The sequence below is a fragment of the Toxorhynchites rutilus genome, chromosome 2 (assembly GCF_029784135.1).
Source record: "Toxorhynchites rutilus septentrionalis strain SRP chromosome 2, ASM2978413v1, whole genome shotgun sequence".
Classification (NCBI taxonomy): domain Eukaryota; kingdom Metazoa; phylum Arthropoda; class Insecta; order Diptera; family Culicidae; genus Toxorhynchites; species Toxorhynchites rutilus.
The window spans coordinates 225,346,276-225,367,035 of NC_073745.1; the positions used below are offsets into that span (position 1 = coordinate 225,346,276).

The following is a 20,760-nucleotide window of genomic DNA, read 5'->3' on the forward strand; positions in this document are numbered from 1 at the left end:
GATTACATCTCACCATTAACCAATTCCGTCCCCATACCCGAACATTGCTATTTTCGCCGACTAGAGGCAAACCAAAACAATCCACCGCAATGCCCTCCGGTTGTCAGTCTCTGGCTCACTTCCTCCTACACAAAACACAGCATAGATCACTCGTGACCTGATTATGCAATCTCGTTGTACAAATATTGATTCGAGGTTTGCAAAATATTACGCTCGGGTTGACAAAACAGCTGGGAAAAAACATGTCCAACATATTGGCGCGGAGAGATTTTACAAGCGATCCTCAAGCGCTCATGCTCTTGTAAAGGCTTTTCCTCCGCCTGGCGAAAGAAAGGTCGAAGCCCGATTTGCAACATTGTCGCTTGTAGTTCTCGTCACCACCGGCTGCTGGCTTCTATTGTGCAACATGTTGCGATCGAAGCGTTTTTTCTTGCATCACGCGAGAAACATGACAAGTAAACAGCGCCATTTGACCTGTCAGTTACTCTGTGCAGCATCCGCTCTGACAGCCGGTAGCTTATTATTCATCTGTTTTACTCAATCCCATGGGAATCACGGTTCGCCGCAAGGTGTCCTGAAAATGCGCTGCGCTGATTGAACGACCACCGTAAGGTGTAAGGTGAATGTTTTTATTCCAATAATTATGAATCCTAATTTCGAGCAATCTGTTTAAACCAAATCAGCAATTATTCTTTCTCCTCATTGCATCACAATTACTCTTTACTGTGCAAAAAATAAAACATTTTTCCCACAGAGTGTGTATTACGAAATCTTGCGAGGATCGCGCGGTTATAATTGATTGGCAAAAAAATGGGTCACTAATCCACCAGGTTATGCGGTTTTGCGGTTCAGCATGCAGCAGCAAAACATCCCACCGACGGCAGCAAATACTGAATGTTTTTGCTTGCTACACTTTTTCAGTTGTGGCTTTACGGCTACGGCACTTAACCTGTTGGAGATTAATTACCACCAATTTGTTCCGGCTCATTCAGGCGTTCAGCGTTTAAACAAATGTATTTTTTGTGCAATTTCTTCTATTGACTTTTACTAAACAGTGCACTTTTACTTTCGCACATAAAACAACGAATTTTGAATACAGCAGGACTGTAAATTGCATCACACACGTTCTTGTTAACGAATAACAAGACATAAATCAGTCCGCCCCAAACGAGTGATTGAATTACTTTTTCACCGTACGAAGCATATCTCTCCGCCGGCATTTGGCCCCCTATCACGGGATACAAGATCTGAACCAAAACAGCAAACGACACTTCCGGGGTCGATCGTGACCAGTCGCGTCACATACGGACATAAAGGTGTCCTGGGAAGATAAACCAATGATTAATTGAAATTGATTTCCACTTTCGCGCGCCCCCCGTGAACCCCGCTGATCTAAATGCACAGCGTGATATCAGCCCCGAAGCTCCTTGGATAAAGAAAAAATATATAAAATAAAACGATCACCAGTCCACCGCGAACATGTACCGACCAGTTGACGACCCTTGTTGGCACCAACGCCCAGAGTTCGCCGAGTCGATAATCGCGTATGAAAAAATCACAGCGCCAATCGCGTACGAGTTCCATGAGAAATTCGAGAAATGTGTTGACTTGACCATATCTCACCCCCGAGATCGCGTGCCATTGCGTCCTATTAAAGGGGAGCTCTTGGAGAGACAACAGAAAGAAAAACAAAAATAATGTTTTCCCTGGAACGGTTTCGCGTGTCCGTACGAAGCGATCTTGAGGAGAGGCCTGTTGACCGTTTTGACCTACCCCATATGTACATACAGGTGAAACCGAAAACCCGAACCCCCATTCCGTCAAGTTGACCCCGGGCGCTACCGGGAACCGAGAGATTAAGCAATTAGCCCTACTAAATCACGCTTTGGATTCGGGCGTATGATTGATGACCGCCGTGGTTCGACGCAACGTTTCCGATTTCGAGACCCATTAATTATTTTTACGCACGAGGGAGTGGATAAGATGCCGAACGTCTTGATTATGTTCGAGAAAACGAGAGATGGTAATAATACGAGCCAGATCTTAAACAAAATGTTCTGCATTCTGAACACAATCAACACTCAAACGTATAGTAGCAACTTACAATTGAATGATGCTGGAAATCGAATTTTAATAATTTGTGGTTGATGGTTTTTGCCTGTAAAATGCTGGAAGTGATGCCATCTGTTTGACAGATCAGAAACTTATTGAGTCGTGTTATTTCAAAATGCACGTGGCTTTTGTGTGTTTTGGCGAATATTCGGATATTCGGATGACATTTAACCTTCGCAAATTTTAGTGACCTCAATATATTATAATTTCTACTAAGGGGCTGTCCACAACGAAAATGTCCACGCTTTTCCATTGGTAGAACAGGATTATTGATTCCAATTTCACACCAAATTAATCGGCCACACAATTAAATTACAGGTTCTGAATCTTCGTCATAATGTCCAGTTGCAGTATTATCCTCAAACATCAAATCTGTCACACATACTCATTCCGTTTTGCTCATAATTGAATTCGGAGAAGTCGACATTTTTGAACATTCACCCTTATTCTAGAATCCGATCGAATCAGAATTATCCGAATGAGAGGCAGTTTAACATTTCGATTGCAAATCGACATATTCATCGTCCAATGGGCTTTTTGCCTTCGTCTTTATTTGAAAAAGAATTGAGAATCAGCTCTTGCAGTGGATCGTAGACACAAACGGAATAAACATCTTTAGTGCTTGTAAGGCGACTTTGTGCAATAACTCATACACCCAAACTAGCGTTGGCAGAAAACATGTCATCTTTGACAGAAATGATGCCATTTAGTGTGCTGGAGAGTCAAAGGCGCAAATAATGAGTTGTTTGAAAAACTTAAAAATGGTTTGTATGTATACGTGCAGACATCTCTTTCTGTTTTCTTTTCTCATTCCATTTGGGATTGTGCCAAAAAAAAGTCCATACGACGTCAATCGACGGATCGAACCAAGACCGGCTGGAATGCAAAGCTACTTTACACGACCACGTTATCCACATGGCTAATAATGCTTCAGCAGTTATTCAGCAAATACATGATAATATAGCACCCGATTATAAAATGAAGTTGGGAAATGTTTTCTAAGAGTAAAAAGTGAGCGCATAAAGGAGAACAATAGCTATCTCGGTCTGGGCCGTGTATGTGGCATAGTATGCGGAAAGCTTATTTGTCTTTGGTTTCGCTCGCTCGTATTAATCTTATATTGCTGTACCATGTATATTATACAAATGCTTACCAGTATTTGTGAGTCATGACATTTTCTGTTATGTTATTTCTCATTTAATGTCATAAATTGGGATGACAAAACATAAGCTAAAAATCAATTTTGGGTGTACATGGCTTACCAAAACTGTTTCCTGTAATTTACATCGAACCGGCCAAAAACCCAATAATCACTTTCCATGTTCAAATATTTATGCTGTCACTGATCAAGCAAAGTAGCCACGTTCATTGAGCAAAAAAACGAGTTACCATTCGGGAAATAGAATACCTTGTAAATTGTTGAACACATTCCAAATGTTGAAAAGTCTGAAGAATTTTAGCTACAAGTCAATTTTAGTATTGTTCTCCAAACACTATCTGCAAAGCATCTGTATTTGAATGTTACACATGTTCTGTTGCCGAATTGATATTTACATTTACATAGCACTTACCTTTGAAAAATGCGATTAAAAATATTGTGTAATCGATGATCATTTTGTGCATTCTCAAAATAAGCTTTATAATACAAACAGCTGCGAATTTTTCACTACCATTTTTTTCTCAACGCCTGATAAAATGTTTTATCAGTTCTTCAATCATCCGGGATGCCGACACACTAAAATATTATATAAATAATAAATTTTCGGACACTGTTATTTTTCAGCTCATATACCATTAGGTCATAACCTAAAACCTAGGTGGTGCGGAGTCAATCAAATTCAATTTTTAAGTGCATTTTACTAGAAAAAAAAATCTGGTATCTTTTCACCATGCTATCCTTTCTCCGAATACTGTCAGATGTATTTCCTATTAAAGGAGCAAACGTTTTCGTGACTCGGGCATTGTTTATTCACCTTCTTGACTGAAAATCAGAATTGAAATAAATGTTATAATATAATTCTAATGTTCAGAATAATAGGAACTAACATTTGACGAGAAGTAAAATTAAATTATAGTAAACTTATGATTTGAAACGCTAGCATTAATTGATGGAAAAATGTGGTTCGTTCATTTTATTAATTCGATTGTTTTTGTCTTTAATAACAATACGTTCTCTAGGTAGTGGATTATTACATGAAAAGTAACACTTTTTCCCCTCCTAATTATTGGATCTCTTATGACATTTCTGTTGGATTCCTTTTGACAACCAATTAGATTTTATCCGCCCAGCCTAAAACTACCTTTTCCATTAGAAAAGGGGCCAGAAACTTTTCAAATCCATGATATAACCGTTTTGTTCGAAAACGTGCAAACGTAAATAAAACTGCAGTTTAAATTCAAGTGTCTGTGTTTTCAAGTGTGCAAAAAAAGCAAAGAAAAAAATATACCGGAGACAGCAATCCGATGTGACTTAAACGCCTACTTTTACAAACAATTGAATACAAAATATGTACTGCCAGCACTGACCGACCATGTGCCTACGATGCATATCGAGGCCAGAGTTTTTACAGCAAAACAACAACAGAGCGCTCTCCGCATCAACACACACACATGCGCACACTCTCTCTCTCGTACTCATGCAGTCGTACTTAACGTCGTTGTGGTCGATGTAGAGATGTCTAAATTTTTCGTTTATTCGATTGTCGATTAATCTGGGTTCATTTTTAAATATTCGATTCATTCGAATAATTGTCTTTCAGTATTCGATACATTTACAGACATACAGACGTTTACGTTTACAGACATTTATAATAAAAAAAATATGATGTCATAATTTCAAGTTACTTTAAATATTATTTTAAAATAAACATGGAGCAGAATAATGGTTTTCAAATGAAAAGGTATTTCAGTATATTGCTAAATTTAGCATTTCATGATTTTTTGAGGACGATTGATTAATCGCGATTCTTTGATAATTATTCGATGTATTCAGATTTTTCATTATTCGATACAAAATTACTCGATTAAAATTGCAGATATTCGATTATTTGAATTAATCGAACGATTAACCGACATCTCTAGGTTGATGTTGCAGCGTCGCCGTAATCTCGGCCGTCGCGACGCTCACGCTGCACCAGTGAGTAGAGATATGCCATCCGCTCATGAGCTGTTCCGAAGAATCGACTCTTTGAAGTGAGTTGACGCGGAACAGCTCGCAAAAAAAATCAAACAGCTCTTCAGCTCACTTTGATGATGATGAAGGAGAGAAAAGAGCTGTAGAATTGAAGAGAGTGTGTGAGCTGTAAGATTCAAGTGAACTGACCGTCTCTCGCTCTTCGTGTTAAGACATCAGTTTAGTTTCATTTGTCCCTCGTCTTTTCAACTGTTATATTCGCGTTGACGGCATTGAGCTTTGTTTACCAGTTTAGGGGGCGCCAAAATAATAAAATAATAATTGGCTCTCAGGCAGAATGAACACGTTTTCAAAATTCAAATTATTAATGAAAATTAACTTCTGTGTATCAAATGAGTATTCTATTTCAATGAAAAACACTTTGTTTGCAGACGGTGCAAAAATCTCATAAGATTTTTTTTTTTGAAGAAAACTTTCTATTGTAATGTAAAGCCTCAGTAAAAATGTCGGAAATGTTGTACTCGCCGAGTCTGTTGTAAATAATAGTCTGGAATACGTGTTTCAAGTAATTAATAATATGGTGTGAAAAATTTCATTTGAATTTTAACATTTTCAAACTGGCTTCGTGGCTATCGAGTTTGGGAACCAAATTGAAAGTCGGCACTGACAACTGAGCTGAAGAGCTGTTCATAAAGAACAGCTCATTTAGATGAGCTGATATGATCAGAGCTGTTCATCATGATGAGCTGATTTGCACACCTCTACCAGTGAGTACACTAATTGTTTGATCACTCCTTTATTTCTTTTTTTCTGTTTCACTTCTATTACGAGGCAAATAAAATAAAGTCCAACAGATCGATTCCACAAACAGAGGTTTACTTTGCTTACTCGCTCTCCTCTGACTGCTCCTTTTAACTGTTCTCCCCGACTCGATCTTCCCAACCGATCGGCAAAAGCTCCCGTGATGAAATTCTCACTCTCTTCTACCGACATGCGGCTCCTGTCGTAAAGCTCTCATCCTCTCATATGCCAAGTGCGACTCCAGCATGAGAAGATCATCGCCCCGCCCGTCACGCCAACCGAGAGATAATCTTCAATGAAATTCGCCAGCGCTTCGAAATACCTACCCTAAGACAACTGTTTGATAAAGTTGAACGCTCATGTACTTCGTGCTGGGTAACCAAGGCGATGCCAAGATCCCCAGCGATGGCCCCGCTTCCCGAGATGCGTCTGACGACATTCACCTAACCCTTTACGTTCACCGGGTTGGACTACTTCGGCCCGATGCTTGTGAAGGTTGGTAGGAGCAACGTAAAACGCTGGGTGGCTCTCTTCACATGCCTCACAATTAGAGCGATACATATGGAGGTTGTGCACTCGTTAAGCACCGAATCGTGTATTATGGCAGTCCAACGCTTCGTCACACGCAGAGGCCTTCCCAGAGAATTTTGAACTGATAATGCCACCTGTTTCCAAGGTACCATCAATGAACTGAAAGTACATAGGGAAGAAAAGTAACAAAGCTCTATCCGAGAAGTTTACTACGACAAGTACCACTTGGAAGTTCATTCCCCCAGCTGCACATATGGGTGGAGCGTGGGTGAAGGTAGCGATAGGATCAGTTTTGTACAACCTGCGGAAGCCTTATGATGAGACATTCGAGACGATCATCTTGCAGGCAGAAGGAATGATAAACTCCAAACCACTTACTTTCATTCCGTTGGAATCGGCAGATCAGTACGCGCACATCGTCGGGGGTCTAACGCAGACCAGTAGTTAAATTAGCTGCATTGGACAGCGAGATGAAAGGTAAACCTGCTACTGATGCTCCTGTAGGTGTGGCCTCTCACCGAGGTTTACGGGCGGGGGTATGTTACGACGAGACCCCTTAAAGCAGCAACGCCTCGCGCAACGACGTAACGTTAGCTGTCAACGATGTGACGTAGCTATGGAGAAACGTCATGTAACGCTGGAAAGGCCAGGTTACGATAAAAAGGTGTCAAATAAATGGATCATTGTGTAGATCAATAGGCATTGTTGAGTCGTGGCTTGTGATCAAATTTATTATAAAATCTTAAATCTAACTAAATCTATACTCTGCTGTACAGGACTAGATATTAAAGGGTGTGTCACATCAAATTGCATCACGAAAAAAACGCTGTAGAAATTCGCCCAGTAGACCGATCCTTTTGAAAATTTTAGACAGTAAAATAAAAACTATTAAACAACTTTTGGCATTTTCTTTTTATTCATACTTCGAGCCCAAGTCCGTATGCTCGCACCTTCCTCTTTACCCCGTCCATAAGGTTCTGTACAACGTCAGGTTGTAGTTTTTTTTTTTAACAGAAATCCATTTTCTCTTGAAGTCCGCCTCCGATTTGACAACTTTTGGGTTCTTCCGGAGGGCCTGCTTCATAATCGCCCAATATTTCTCTATTGGGCGAAGCGGGTTCATTTCCTTTGGCACGAAGGTGACCCCGTTGGCTTCGTACCACTCCAACACGTCCTTTGAATAATGGCACGAAGCGAGATCCGGCCAGAAGATGGTCGGACCCTCGTGCTGCTTCAATAGTGGTAGTAAGCGCTTCTGTAGGCACTCCTTAAGGTAAACCTGCCCGTTTACCGTGCCGGTCATCACGAAGGGGGCGCTCCGCTTTCCGCAAGAGCAGATCGCTTGCCACACCATGTACTTTTTGGCAAACTTGGATAGTTTCTGCTTGCGAATCTCCTCCGGAACGCTGAATTTGTCCTCTGCGGAGAAGAACTACAGGCCCGGCAGCTGACGAAAGTCCGCTTTGACGTAGGTTTCGTCGTCCATTACCAGGCAATGCGGCTTCGTCAGCATTTCGGTATACAGCTTCCGGGCTCGCGTCTTCCCCACCATGTTTTGCCTTTCGTCACGGTTAGGAGCCTTCTGAACCTTGTATGTACGCAGGCCCTCCCGCTGCGTGGTCCACTGGACGAATGAACTTGACAAATTCAGCTTATTGGCGACATCCCGGACCGAACTTCTCGGATCACGTCTACACTGCTTAACTACGCGCTTGTGATCTTTTTCACTGACGGAGCATCCATTTTTTCCGTTCTTCACCTTCCGGTCGATGGTTAGGTTCTCGAAGTATCGTTTTAGTACTCTGCTGACCGTGGATTGGACAATTCCCAGCATCTTACCGATGTCCCGATGTGACAACTCCGGATTCTCGAAATGAGTGTACAAGATTAATTCACGACGCTCTTTTTCGTTCGACGACATTTTTCCAAATTTACGAAAAATTGACAGTGAAGTATGGCCAACGTGATCTATACACTCTTATCTGATTATAAGCGAAAGCTGAAGATATAATTCCTAAAAATTAAATTTCTACAGCGTTTTTTCCGTGATGCAATTTGATGTGACACACCCTTTATACTTACATCCTAGCTATTGTGAGTACGGATTGATAAAAAAAAAGAGAATATTGAGATAAAAGTATAAAATATTGAATTTCAGAATTACATTGTAATTAGCACTATAAGCCGTGGATTTTACGCCATACCACTTCCAGAAAACATTTATACACCAAATTTGTAAGATAAAACCTAAGGCCTAAAAATTATTTGAATTAACTAAATAAACGTATTATTGTAGCTTAAAGGTCACATACTAAAAACGTAGTGCTCAATTAGAGTTGGTGACCCTAACACAACAATTATAATCAGATTAAAACAAAAATAACCTTTGTAAATCAATTTTTTCGATGCACTTCCAGGAGAACTAGATCACTAGACATCAGTGCTAGATGCCTGTTTAACTTCAGAATATATAATTGATTTTCTTGATTTTGTGGAGAGTCCCTGAGTTCAAGTTCTAGTTCAACTAATATTATACACTCTTTCTATCCCCATTCCATATGACAGAAAACACCGAAAAGATACGTCAACAACCGTCGGTTATCGTCCAAGAAGATTTTAACACCTTTAAAATGTATCCTTCCAATATGCATAATTGCTACGATAAGCGAATTCACGATGTGCAATAAAAAACGAAAGCGAGAGTTGTTTTTTATTAGTGCGACGAGATGGGCCGACATTTTTTCTGTCCCGCGCTATTTTATATACGGAAAGTTTACAGATACCGTAAACCTAACAGTACTGTTACAACATCAGCACCCTGCCAGATACTCTTTACGCGGATCAGATGACCCAGGCAAGTAGGTGATCTAAAGAGAAGTTCAATCCCACCAACACTATCGGCAAGCCCAACAGTTGCATTGTGTGTTGCATGTTTGTTGCAAAAAGCCGCATCCACGGGCTTCGTACGATTCCCAGATGGTCTCACAATCAGTACTTTATCATGCTTCCGAGCGGGAACCCAAACGAAAAAAAAAGCTTTTTAACGCGAGTACGCTTATCTTACGTTTTTTATTTGCGGCAATAAATTTTACGGCTCGATAACAATCCCTTTAACCGTTTACCAATCGCCAACATTGTAAAATAGATACTATGTGTGCCATAGGTGAGTGCGATAGATGCCCGGTCGACCCGGGAAGAGAACCAATATGAGCTGAAAGAAGTAATCAAGCGCCTACAATCAGTCCATACTTATACTGCACTGTTACAGCTTCCAACCGACGATGGCGTCCCTTCCGTGGGCCTAAACGCTTCCATTTTTGGTCCATCGCGCTGAGACGCTGATTTGTGGACTTGCTGACCATTTTTGCATGCGTAATATATCCACCACTCGTATTCGTTTACATGTGTCATTTCACACGTCGCTCGTGTCGACGGCTGAGAGCGCGGAATGCGTTCGCCAATACTCGAGAGACCCCCGGTCAATTAATTACCCCCTCAACAGCAGCTTCTGTGGTGGTCTCGATTGGTACTCCGCGCCATGATTTATCCACTATCAGCATGAATTAAAAATAGCAAATTGCTTCCTCGTTTGCTTCATCCCCCGGTTTCTCTTGATAAATTATCAAATAATGGCACGGAACATTTTCATTTGAGATTCATTTCAATAGATCCATGGTATGGAGCGGGTAGAGTTTAATTTATGTAATTAATACCGGGGTGTTGGTGTTTATCATGTAGTGGTCCGTTTGTTATCTATTTTGTGGATGAGATGATGAGAAGAGTTCGGGAGACTAATGTTAATTGCCAGTGACGACGGGATTTTTAAGCTTCCAAAGTGGATTTTTCAGACAGCACCATTAGCTGGCTTCTGAAGATATATTCCACCAAGCTACCGCACCATCGAAGATCGACAGAAAATAAAAAAATGGGTTATTGAGAGCAATACCATAATGCGGATGCAGTTAGATTGCAACCTTCCTTTTAACTAGAAAAACTCTATATATCACAGATATGGAAGCCATGGCTAACGGTGCTCATACACTGTTTGACTGAAGCCAAATATTTGACTCTTTTTGACGGATAAAATATGATCAACGTGTACTGATCAAATATATTCGACACAAAACACGACAAGCAAATATTCAGTTATTGGTTCTGCAAAAGTACAGATAGGTACAAATTTTCTGGAGTGAAAAATTAATAACACGTGGAGTTGGTAAAACAGAAGAGGCAGAGATTAGATTTCGATGATTGGACCCTCAAGGCTGCTGAAATGTTAAATCCCAGAAACATTCCCAATATAACAAACAACGAAGAAGTGTTTTGTGGTTTTTATGATTGGAAATGAAAACTGTTCCTGAAGAAATTGCTCCGTAAAACAATCTATGTTAGATAAACATCGGTTACCTGGAACGAAATGATCCTTCGCTCGCATACTTTCCACGTTTGCTTTCCACGACATTTTTCCAAAAATAAATCGGAGCATTTTTTTTAAATTAGACGGATGGTGTCCGAAACAAGAACGCATTGTTCGTAGTCGACGGCAATTCTCGTTAATTTTGATAATCAGCCTAAAGTAACAAGTTCTATTTTTTTAGATTTTTATATTACACCCTATTCCTTTTTGTCCTACGTTAAAAGATGGATTGGTTATGTCGAGAACTTAACCGGAGAGACTTAGGACTACACCAAGGGATGTCAATTTAAATATATTGTTTTATTCTCATTTGTTCCAATTTTTCAAACCAAAATAGAACTATCAGCGGAATAAATTTTCACCTTCAGTTTTCAACCGAAGAACACAGCTATCACCGTTGGAAAATATCTTTTTCACATCCGGCTTGAATTGCGTTGCACTTTGACACTAACCCCGGAACAATGCTTGAATTCACGAAATTTGAATGACCGATTGGAAAAAGTATTCAATAAAATTATAAAAATTAATAAGCTGTTTGTTATTTCGGATATACTTTAAAATTCATCGAGCTTTTCGAAATGTGGAATGTTTTTTCGCCCCGAAAAAAGCCGACAGTATGCGTGGTTTTATGGTAGCACTAGAGAACAATACACAAGCTGGCCATATGTCGAGATTTGGGTCCTTCTTGACAATGCACGTAATGCATCTCTTGTTCTAGATACACACTACAGCCAGCGATATCCATATCATCTGTGTAGCGAAGAGAAACTTGAATTCACCTACCTACTCCGTCATCCACACCGAGAGCGCTGCTCTTTGGTATATAATCACCACAGTTCTAGAGATGTGCGACCGCCAGATGACAGAAGATCAGTTTTTTTTCACTCAACACTCGGTCGCGCTAGAGAGTGAAAAGAGAGCGAACAAACTACAGTGTTGAGCTTCACACGCTAAAAAAGTGGACCGAGGTGAAACATGTCTGTGGAATATATGTCGAATGAGATTGCACTCTTCAGTTCACTCTTCAACTTACTCTTCAGTGTACTCCTCAGTGTGGCGGAGTGCGGATCAGTGCGCTTCAGTGCTGGACACAGATTTTCGCACACTCGGATTCCCAAGAGTAAAGAAAGTGTGAGAGAGTGTAACTCACTCGCACCAAGATTTCTCCCAACTACCAAACACTGGCTCTTTATATATTCGCCGGTGAAAGGGAAAAGCACATGGTTTCACTTTGGTGAGTGATTTTGCTGCTTTGGTGTAGCTGATTCTGGATTTGACTACTCGGTTTCTGTTCGGGTTCTTCCTTTTGGTTGATGGAAGACTACCTCATGGTTAGAAAATAGTATTGTAACCGGGCTGGCAAGAGAATCCCACATAGGTGAGGCTTGCGATGCAATGTTTCGCTTTCTTCAAAAACTTACGCAACCAATAAATCTTTAAATCTTAAAATCTAAATCCAAACATCCTTCATTCTCCCTTTGTATCGAGTAAACCGTTGTTTGTAATATCGGCATTAAGAAATACTATTGTCTGCTCGCTAGATGGTGTGAGACAGATATTGAAAGAGTCTTGAATTATAGAAGCTTTAAACTTTAGTAGTTCATTCGTCTCTGCCCTAATTGGCTCTTTAACCAATTTAGAAAACCTCACCTACACCGTGACAAATGTATTTTGTCACAAACCAAACTCTCAATATTTTTGAGGAAAAAGTAAGAAGAAAAATTAAGTCTGAAATTTCTGTTATTTGGTCACAAACCAAACTCTCAATATGTTTGAGGAAAAAGTAAGAAGAAAAATTAAGTCTGCAATTTCTGTTCATTCTTTGTAGTCGGTATTTGGAAATAACAGCACTTCTTACTGACCATACAAGTCTAAGTCGAGCAAATTGAGCAGGATTCCGGCGAAGTTGATACCGTACAATCTTTTTTTTAACTTTGGTGTTCTAACAGTTATTTTCCTCCGTGATCATGGTATGTCCTCGTTACTTCCGGTCTGTACATACTTATGTTTGGTGCGGTAAACAAATTTTCTGTTGATTCCGAGGTGTTTGAGGTTTTTAGAGATATCTTCAGGTTTAAAGCCCTTAAAAAATTCAACGATAACAATTTCTCTGTGTCCATTCATCTTCACGAACAAAATGCACATGTACTGTCATTTTGTACTATAATGATGACTCTTTCATTTGACATACAGATGGCAGCATTCGTATCATATAAAGATATTATTGGCAATTCAACAAAATTGTGACCGAACTTTTTTGTTACGGTGTAAACTCTCGGCTCGAGAAAGGCCCATTTTGGCAAATGGCATTCCGGACACCCTCGCCGCCGATTGGTTGCTAGTTGGATGACTACCGATTCGTAATTGAGGTTAACTAGAGTTAACTAGAGCGAGCCCAATATCTATGTAATGGCTTTTTCCTCTTTTTCTCTCTTCCCTTCCTTTAAACGTAGTCCTACTGAAAAAAAATGAAACGCCAAGCATCGATAGTATATATGACAGTTAGGGTGGCAGCGAAAATAGTCATGTCAAATTTCAAAAACCGACCATGTACATTTTGTTTATTGGTCAAAAAAAATGACCTGTGCAAAGTTTGCAAATTTGGAATTAACCCAAAACCCCAAAGAAGTCAAACTGGTTTCCAAAGAAGTAGAAATCAACAACATGACATTCAAAGTCGGGCTTGATCTGAAATCCAAAGCAATGGACCATTCGTCTTGGCCAGAGGGCATCATATTCCGGGAGTTCGGAGAGACATGGCATTCAAATTCTGCGACATCATTCGTCAATAGCTGACCGCGAACGTTCCTAAGAAACATTGCCAAATTTCACCCTCTCACCTCTTCTTCGGAGGACAAAATGTGTACGCAATCAATAGTAGCGACGTATGCGGACTCATTTATCCAACTTTACAAAAGTCGACTTCAAACATGCAAGCACTCTACAAATCGCACGTATTAAGGATACAGTTTGGTCTACGTCGTGATCCTAAGTCCTTCTGGAGCTTTGTAAATAGCCAACGAAAAAACCCAATCGTTCCGTCCAATTTCGTGTATGGAGACATGGAATCCAGTGATGAAGCCGATGCGTGCGACTTCTTTGCGAGACATTTTACTTCCGTCTTTCAACCCGAGCCATCCAGCGATCCCGACGCTGAATATGCGTCCAATATCGTTCCGGACACAGTAGATTTGGATACGTTTGAAATATTACCTGCAATGATCATCGGCGCCTCCAAGAAGTTGAAAAATTCATTTTCTCCTGAACCGGATGGAATTCCTGCATCTGTCTTCCATCGCTGTGCATATGTAGTTTCGGTGCCACTTGCCTTCATTTTCAGACACTTCTTCGAAAGAGGTGGTACATGATACCTGTGCACAAAAGTGGAGATCAACGTTATGTGAAGAACTATCGTGGAATAGCTAGTCTTCCTGCTGCATCGAAAGTTTTTGAGATTATCGTCAGCGTCAGTGCTACTGTGTAAACTATCGCGAACGGGAGCTTCGAACAGATTGGTGTCGTGGTTGTCTGTGTAATGGTCCGCATGTTTTCGTCTGTTGCATCAGTGTTTGAATTTGGAATGTCCACGTCACAATTTATTGATAGAATAAGGATACTGAATGTGTTATAAATCGTGATACATTATTCATTTAGACTATTTTTGTTAGATGAATAAAATAATAATAAAGAAATAAATAATGCGAATTAATCGCTAGAATCTAACAAAATATCTGTTTCCTGTCATCTTAGCTCAATTTGTGCTTAATTTTCATCATTCAATTGTTTATACACTGCGTTTCACAACTATAGAACCACTCATTTTTTCTGAGTTTCCAGAGATATGTAAGTCGGTTGAATTGAAGTATATAGTGTAGGATATTGTGGAGATTCTGGAGATTCTGGACGGGTCAGCTTGTTTACCAAATCAAAACCCTATCAATAACATATGAGGAGTGATCGTACGAATAGTATATGCAGCTTACAAGCAGTATGAGTGATTTATTTGAACTGATTGAGAACTATAGATGACCTATGAATTAGAAACTTATTGTAATTCATGTGAAATTGACGTTAATTTTGTGATGGAGTGAGAGTTTTTCCATCTGGTTCTATAGTTATGAAACACTGGAATTTTCGTTTTTTGAATGTTTCGCCCCTGAACGCAACAATAAAGTTCAAATGGCCAGTCTTTAAAATGAAAATAGTTGTTATATCACACACACACTTCAATCCAACCGACTTCTTACATATCTCTGGAAACTCAGAAAAAAATGAGTAGTTCTATAGTTGTGAAACGCAGTGTATGAATAAAATTCAGTACATTTATTTCTTTAAATCAAGCAGTCGAAATTTAACCCCTTCGCGTACGATTCAATTTTCAAAAGAGGAACAAATGCGAGCGCTTTGATGGGTCACGCATCAAGTAATTTCACTACTCTGTTGAGTGTCTTAGCACCTAGTGATATGCAAGCGCACCACGAGAGAGACTCGATGTTGTACGTGAAAGGGTTGAGTCTGTTCGGAGAATGAGTCAAAACGATTTTCCGTTTTCATATATACAAACGATTTATTTGAAGCCAGCACTTTCCATGATAACAACGCTCATCGCAATATACCGGTTAAGAGCCTTTTTGTAAAGCATTGGATGAGAAGTTTTTCCCTCATCTACCCTGTATCTTAGACCTGGCTTATTACCACTCTGATTGAAATACGCTTCGCTTCAGAGTAGTGTATAAAAGTTGATGGGTCTGAGCCTAGGGGCACGGAAGGGATCTTGACATAGGACTGTGATTGTGTGTAGTAATTGCATTTAAATTGAGTTTTTCATTATTCAAAATCTTTATTTTTTTTCTCTTTTGATACATCAAATGGATGCCCTGGAAAAACCGTTTCCTGTATGTACTTATATCCTTTAAACGGGTTAAATGACATAACGTGGTAGAATTCGGTACCGCATTCTGTTCAAAAATGTACACAAAAAAACCATTAAAGCCATTACTACCCTTTTCTTCTGTTTATTCAATCAAGCAGAAGAAGACAAAGAGTCATCAGGTACCATTTTTAAATACAAGTCTAAATAGTTAAGACCTACATAAATATAACCCTCAGTCAAATCAATCTGTGACTACAAAAATATATTATAGATAAAAATAGCAATATCTCCTTCGTTACCACGTTGTCCGGAACATTGTTTGTAATAACTTTATAGCCCTGTAAGATCGCGACTTCTCAAGCTATCATAATCTGATTTACGTGGGTATACCCTTTCGATCTTCTAAATCAGCAGTCATTTAACCCTTTGCGGTCGTATTAAATTTGAGCATGGGTGTCGTACTGGTCGGCATTATTTTTTTGGAAAAGCAGTGATACATGCAAGTTTACGAAAAATAAACATTTTTTAAATTTTTTTTGTGAGCTATATATATGTATTAACATAACAACGCATTTTAATGTGATGTTTTATATAAAAAAATATTTTGTCGTTTGAGACACCTATGCGATTATTCAAATAACATGAGTCATTTGTGCATTTTTTTTGTGAGCTATATACATGTAATAACTTAACAACGCATTCTGATGTGATGTTTCATATAAAAAATATTTTGTCGCTTGAGACACTTATGCGATTATTCAAATAACGTGAGACATTCATGCAAACAGTAGTTCTGATACTTATGAACAATCTTTTTCATCACACCAAAGTGTTACAATGGCTAAATTCTACTGCTATGATTTTTGTCCCACATTCTAATACATTCAACGCACTGTGCGTTGTCTTGTGTGGGTGACTACTTTGTTTGATATTGAGTAACGTTATCTATTACTCATAGGAGCACCGTATTGATTCGTGAACAGGTTCACTAGACATCGAGCTTCGTTTGGGAAAAGCATAAGCTGATACTTGGTTGAGTAATTATAATATATAATATTATAATTAATATAAGTAATAATATAAGATTGGCACGGTTTCTTGCTGTGGTGGCTGAGAGCAGACAAACGACCAGAACGGTAAAAAAGGTATGATGGCTGAGAGCAAACAAACGACCACAAAGAGTTAAATTCATTTATTGCATTTTTACATAACCAAACAACATACTCGATATTATGACATCCTGGACCACAACTAAACAAATTGTTAGTAGTGAGACCTACACCATAAAAACATAAATTGAGCACAAATTGATTGGACAACATATAATATAATATAAAATCAATGCCTGTTATCGGTAAATGGAGAATAATTCATTTTACGCATCAACTCACATTATGAGCTAACGCCCGAATTTAGGCAAAAAGAATGCTCATTGCGTCGGGGAGGAAGCGAATGGATAGTGCAATCGAAAGAAAACATACCCAATTGAATCGTCAAATTGTTAACTTTTTTTACTATATTCACTGTTCATGTTTCAAGCAAAAAAAAAATTCTGGATGAATTTCCTGTCTAATGATATATAACACAACATATGTCGCAATAACCATCTTGAGTAATATGCGTTTGAAAACTCTTAATAATTCGTTACATTTTTCGTAGAGTGACCCTATATAGAAATCAAAGACATAGTCCTATGTCAAAAATTGGATTGTTCTCCTGGAAGGAAATCCATAAGTGACCAAACAATGGGAAAAGTAGTGAAAAGCGATGAAAAATACATCAAATGAGATATTCTTCCTATTATTTATCACGACAATGTTTTTATTTTCACGAGAAAAGACCGATTTCAAGTTATTTTCTCTCGAGCAGAATTCATAACTAATCATTCCCATTTTTGTATCTCTTCACAGGACCTGTGCTGGCACAGTGGTTGGCCACTAGCAGTTGACGGAGCCCTGGTGCTCCACCTCGGGGCCCTTGATGAGTCACTGGTACGCACCCAGGACCTCTATCTCTGCATTCGTCCGGAGCCGGAAAGCAACGAACCTCGTCTCTATGCGGTTTGGCGTGGCGGAACACCTCCGAGTGACCAGTCCCACCAAGCTCCACTACCCCACGTCGCCTCCCCAGTTGTCTACCGTCAATTGGATCCCGGCAAAGATCCAATTACGCCTCTAGCTGTGGAAATGCTCGCTGAAGATTTGCCCACACTGCTGCAGAATCTACTGGTAGGAATCGAACGGGCCATCTATCGCGTACCGCTAGAGGAGCTATCATTTCCCACCGCAGAACGTAATGCAGCTTCGATCAGCCAAGAAGTGGACGATCATCAGAACAACAACGGTGCACTGGTGAAGGAGCCCTCCGATCGTCAGGACAAATACATCCTGAATCCTGGCACCCCGAAGATAGGATTGAAACGCCGTGAGCTCATAACCAAGAACAAAGCGGTGAACAACAAATACGCTCTGAAAAGGATCACCACTCCGCAGACGGCGGTCAGCAGCAACGGCAACGACACATTTTCCCCATCCAATGGTGGCCATAACAGCTATAATCAAAATAACACCAACGGCAACAGCTTTGTGAATCGTAATGCAGCGCTGGAAAAAAGTGAAAATACTCAGCAGATCAACGGTAATCAGTGTAATAACGGCTCAGCGGTAGCCGGCGAAGGAACCGCGGCGGAAGGCGGCAGCCGCAGTTTGAAGCTTTGCGACACGGGTGGTATCGTTGTTGCACTTACCGGCGAAGCTGTAGGCGGCGGAGCAAGCGATAATCACCAATCAGCCATATCCACTGACATCAGCTCGATGCCATTATTCTGCCTCGGTGGATCATTTCCCCATATTGACAGTGATGAAGAGAGCGGCGACGATATGAAGAAATGCGAGACAGGTGAGTATGGATGCTGGATGCTGGGTTGATGGCCCTGAAAGATTTTTTTTTTCTTTCATCTTGCTCTTCGTTGAACCTGTTTTGCAACAACACGATGTCTTCTTCGAAATGGAGGCTAGAGGGATGAGTGTTTACAATTGTTGTGATGTAACTGTCTGGCGGAAAAGTTCAGTCATGTGTCCTCCTCCTTCGAACGAGAAAAAAGTTTCGTAACACAAACACAAATGTTGGGTTCAGTAGTCACTTAAGCAATGCAAATACTAATGTTCTAATGTTGCAAATATTTGTCCCGATCCGTCAGCTTTGGAAACTACTGTGAAACTCCAAAAAATCGTGATACGCCTCGAGCTGAGAAATGAACGGGCGATCTTGCATACATCAATCAATATGTCGATTCAACGTCAAGTACTGGGTTTCCAGAACCTATTCTTCGTATTTGTTTGAGGTTATGTTTGACACGTTTTCTCCGAAGCCATCCACGCTCTCGTGTTTGGTCTGTTCACGTTTGCGTAATTTATTTTCTGGGTTACGTAAACGAGCTAACGGAATTATCTGAACAAGTACCACCAGCTCCCCATTTATGAATCGTTGCTTTATGTATCATGAGTTGTGAAACATCGATAATTAACAACAATTTCACAATTCGTTCCACCACTGGTCAAGTTCAAAGCCATTGCCTCGGTCGGTCGGTTTCTTCGTTCCAGGAATACCTTCCATAGTAGGTCACCGATGAAAAAATATTATTTTCCACAAGCAATCCCGCGGGAACTAAAGCGGCAGACTAGCAATTGACTAATTGGGTTAGGTTCAGACGCAGAAATTAATCAGCTGTGTGGAAATATTTGTTCATAAAAAAAGAAGTGTATGTGCCATCTGCTCTGACTGCGGAAGTATCGCAATTGGATAAGAATGAGGCAATGAACTGGGAGAGAAAAAGCCTACCTACCAAGCTAAGAATCTTCCGTTCAGTTATGAATTCGCGGAATCTTATTCAAACTACGCAGCGGCGGTCCGCGGATGGATCACTAATTCATCCCGTGTGTCGTGTGTCGGTCGCAAAGAAAATGATGCTGGAAAATGCACGTCAAGATGAAAGTACCGCCGTTTACAGCGAGAGCGGTTCTTAAGCTGGCATTTGTTCGTAGAATGTTAATGGGGAAATTATGACCGAGTTTTGTCACCGGAGCCCACTGCTGGTCGCGGTCACAATTTTCGAAGCAAATGATTCCTCTCATAGCACTTTGTATTAGAAAAAAACAATGATTTATTTCACCGTTTCATTTTATAATTTTCGTGAGAATATTTGTGGAAAGTATGACAGCATTGGAGCCCGACAGAATGAGAGACGAATTGTATTCAAGAACTCATGCATCACTCACAAAACAGAAGCTTATAGGCACCTTACACTTTCAATATATTTCTCAAATAGTTCATCAATACCAGGTTTTCGATATCCGTTCTAACCTCAAACCGTGTCTTGTTACTCAGCCATTCCATGCCAAACCGATATAGTGGTTCTCAGATTTTCGTCGAAAGTGGTAGTTTTGTTCTTTATCGCAAATTTGTATTTTTTATTTGTATATACCCATATTTTTTTCATTTTTTTGTTAGGGTGAACATTTCCATTTTAGGGTGGTCCGAAAAATCCATTTTTTCGCATTTTTGCCAAAAATTCATAACTTTTGAACTACTAGACCGATTCAGATGATCGATACATCAAATTAAAGCCAATCACGTGGTCTTTCTTGTAAAAATACTACAGTTGCAGAAAATTCGAATTCTTTTCTCGTTAGGATTGATTGTATTCGTTTTTTATTGTTTTCATAGTCTCGGGACCAAGGGTGTTATATTTTTTTCTATTTTTTCTGAAAAGCTTAGGATTTTTCACATAACATATGTCAAAACCAGAGAGGCGTTTTTTCGTTTTTGAGTTATTATTTTTCAAAATTAACCGATGGTCCAAACAATCATTTTTCACTTTTTTTCCAAAAAATG

The 20,760-nt window shown here is 39.8% G+C and overlaps 1 protein-coding gene across 1 annotated transcript in view; it reads left to right on the forward strand.

The window, feature by feature from the left end:
• LOC129764351 (uncharacterized) overlaps positions 1–20,760 on the forward strand; it is a 283,887-nt gene that overhangs the window by 201,829 nt on the left and 61,298 nt on the right. Inside the window, exon 3 of the mRNA XM_055763339.1 lies at positions 17,778–18,765. Within this exon, the coding sequence (XP_055619314.1) occupies positions 17,778–18,765 (988 nt within the window). The remainder of the gene's footprint in view (positions 1–17,777; positions 18,766–20,760) is intronic.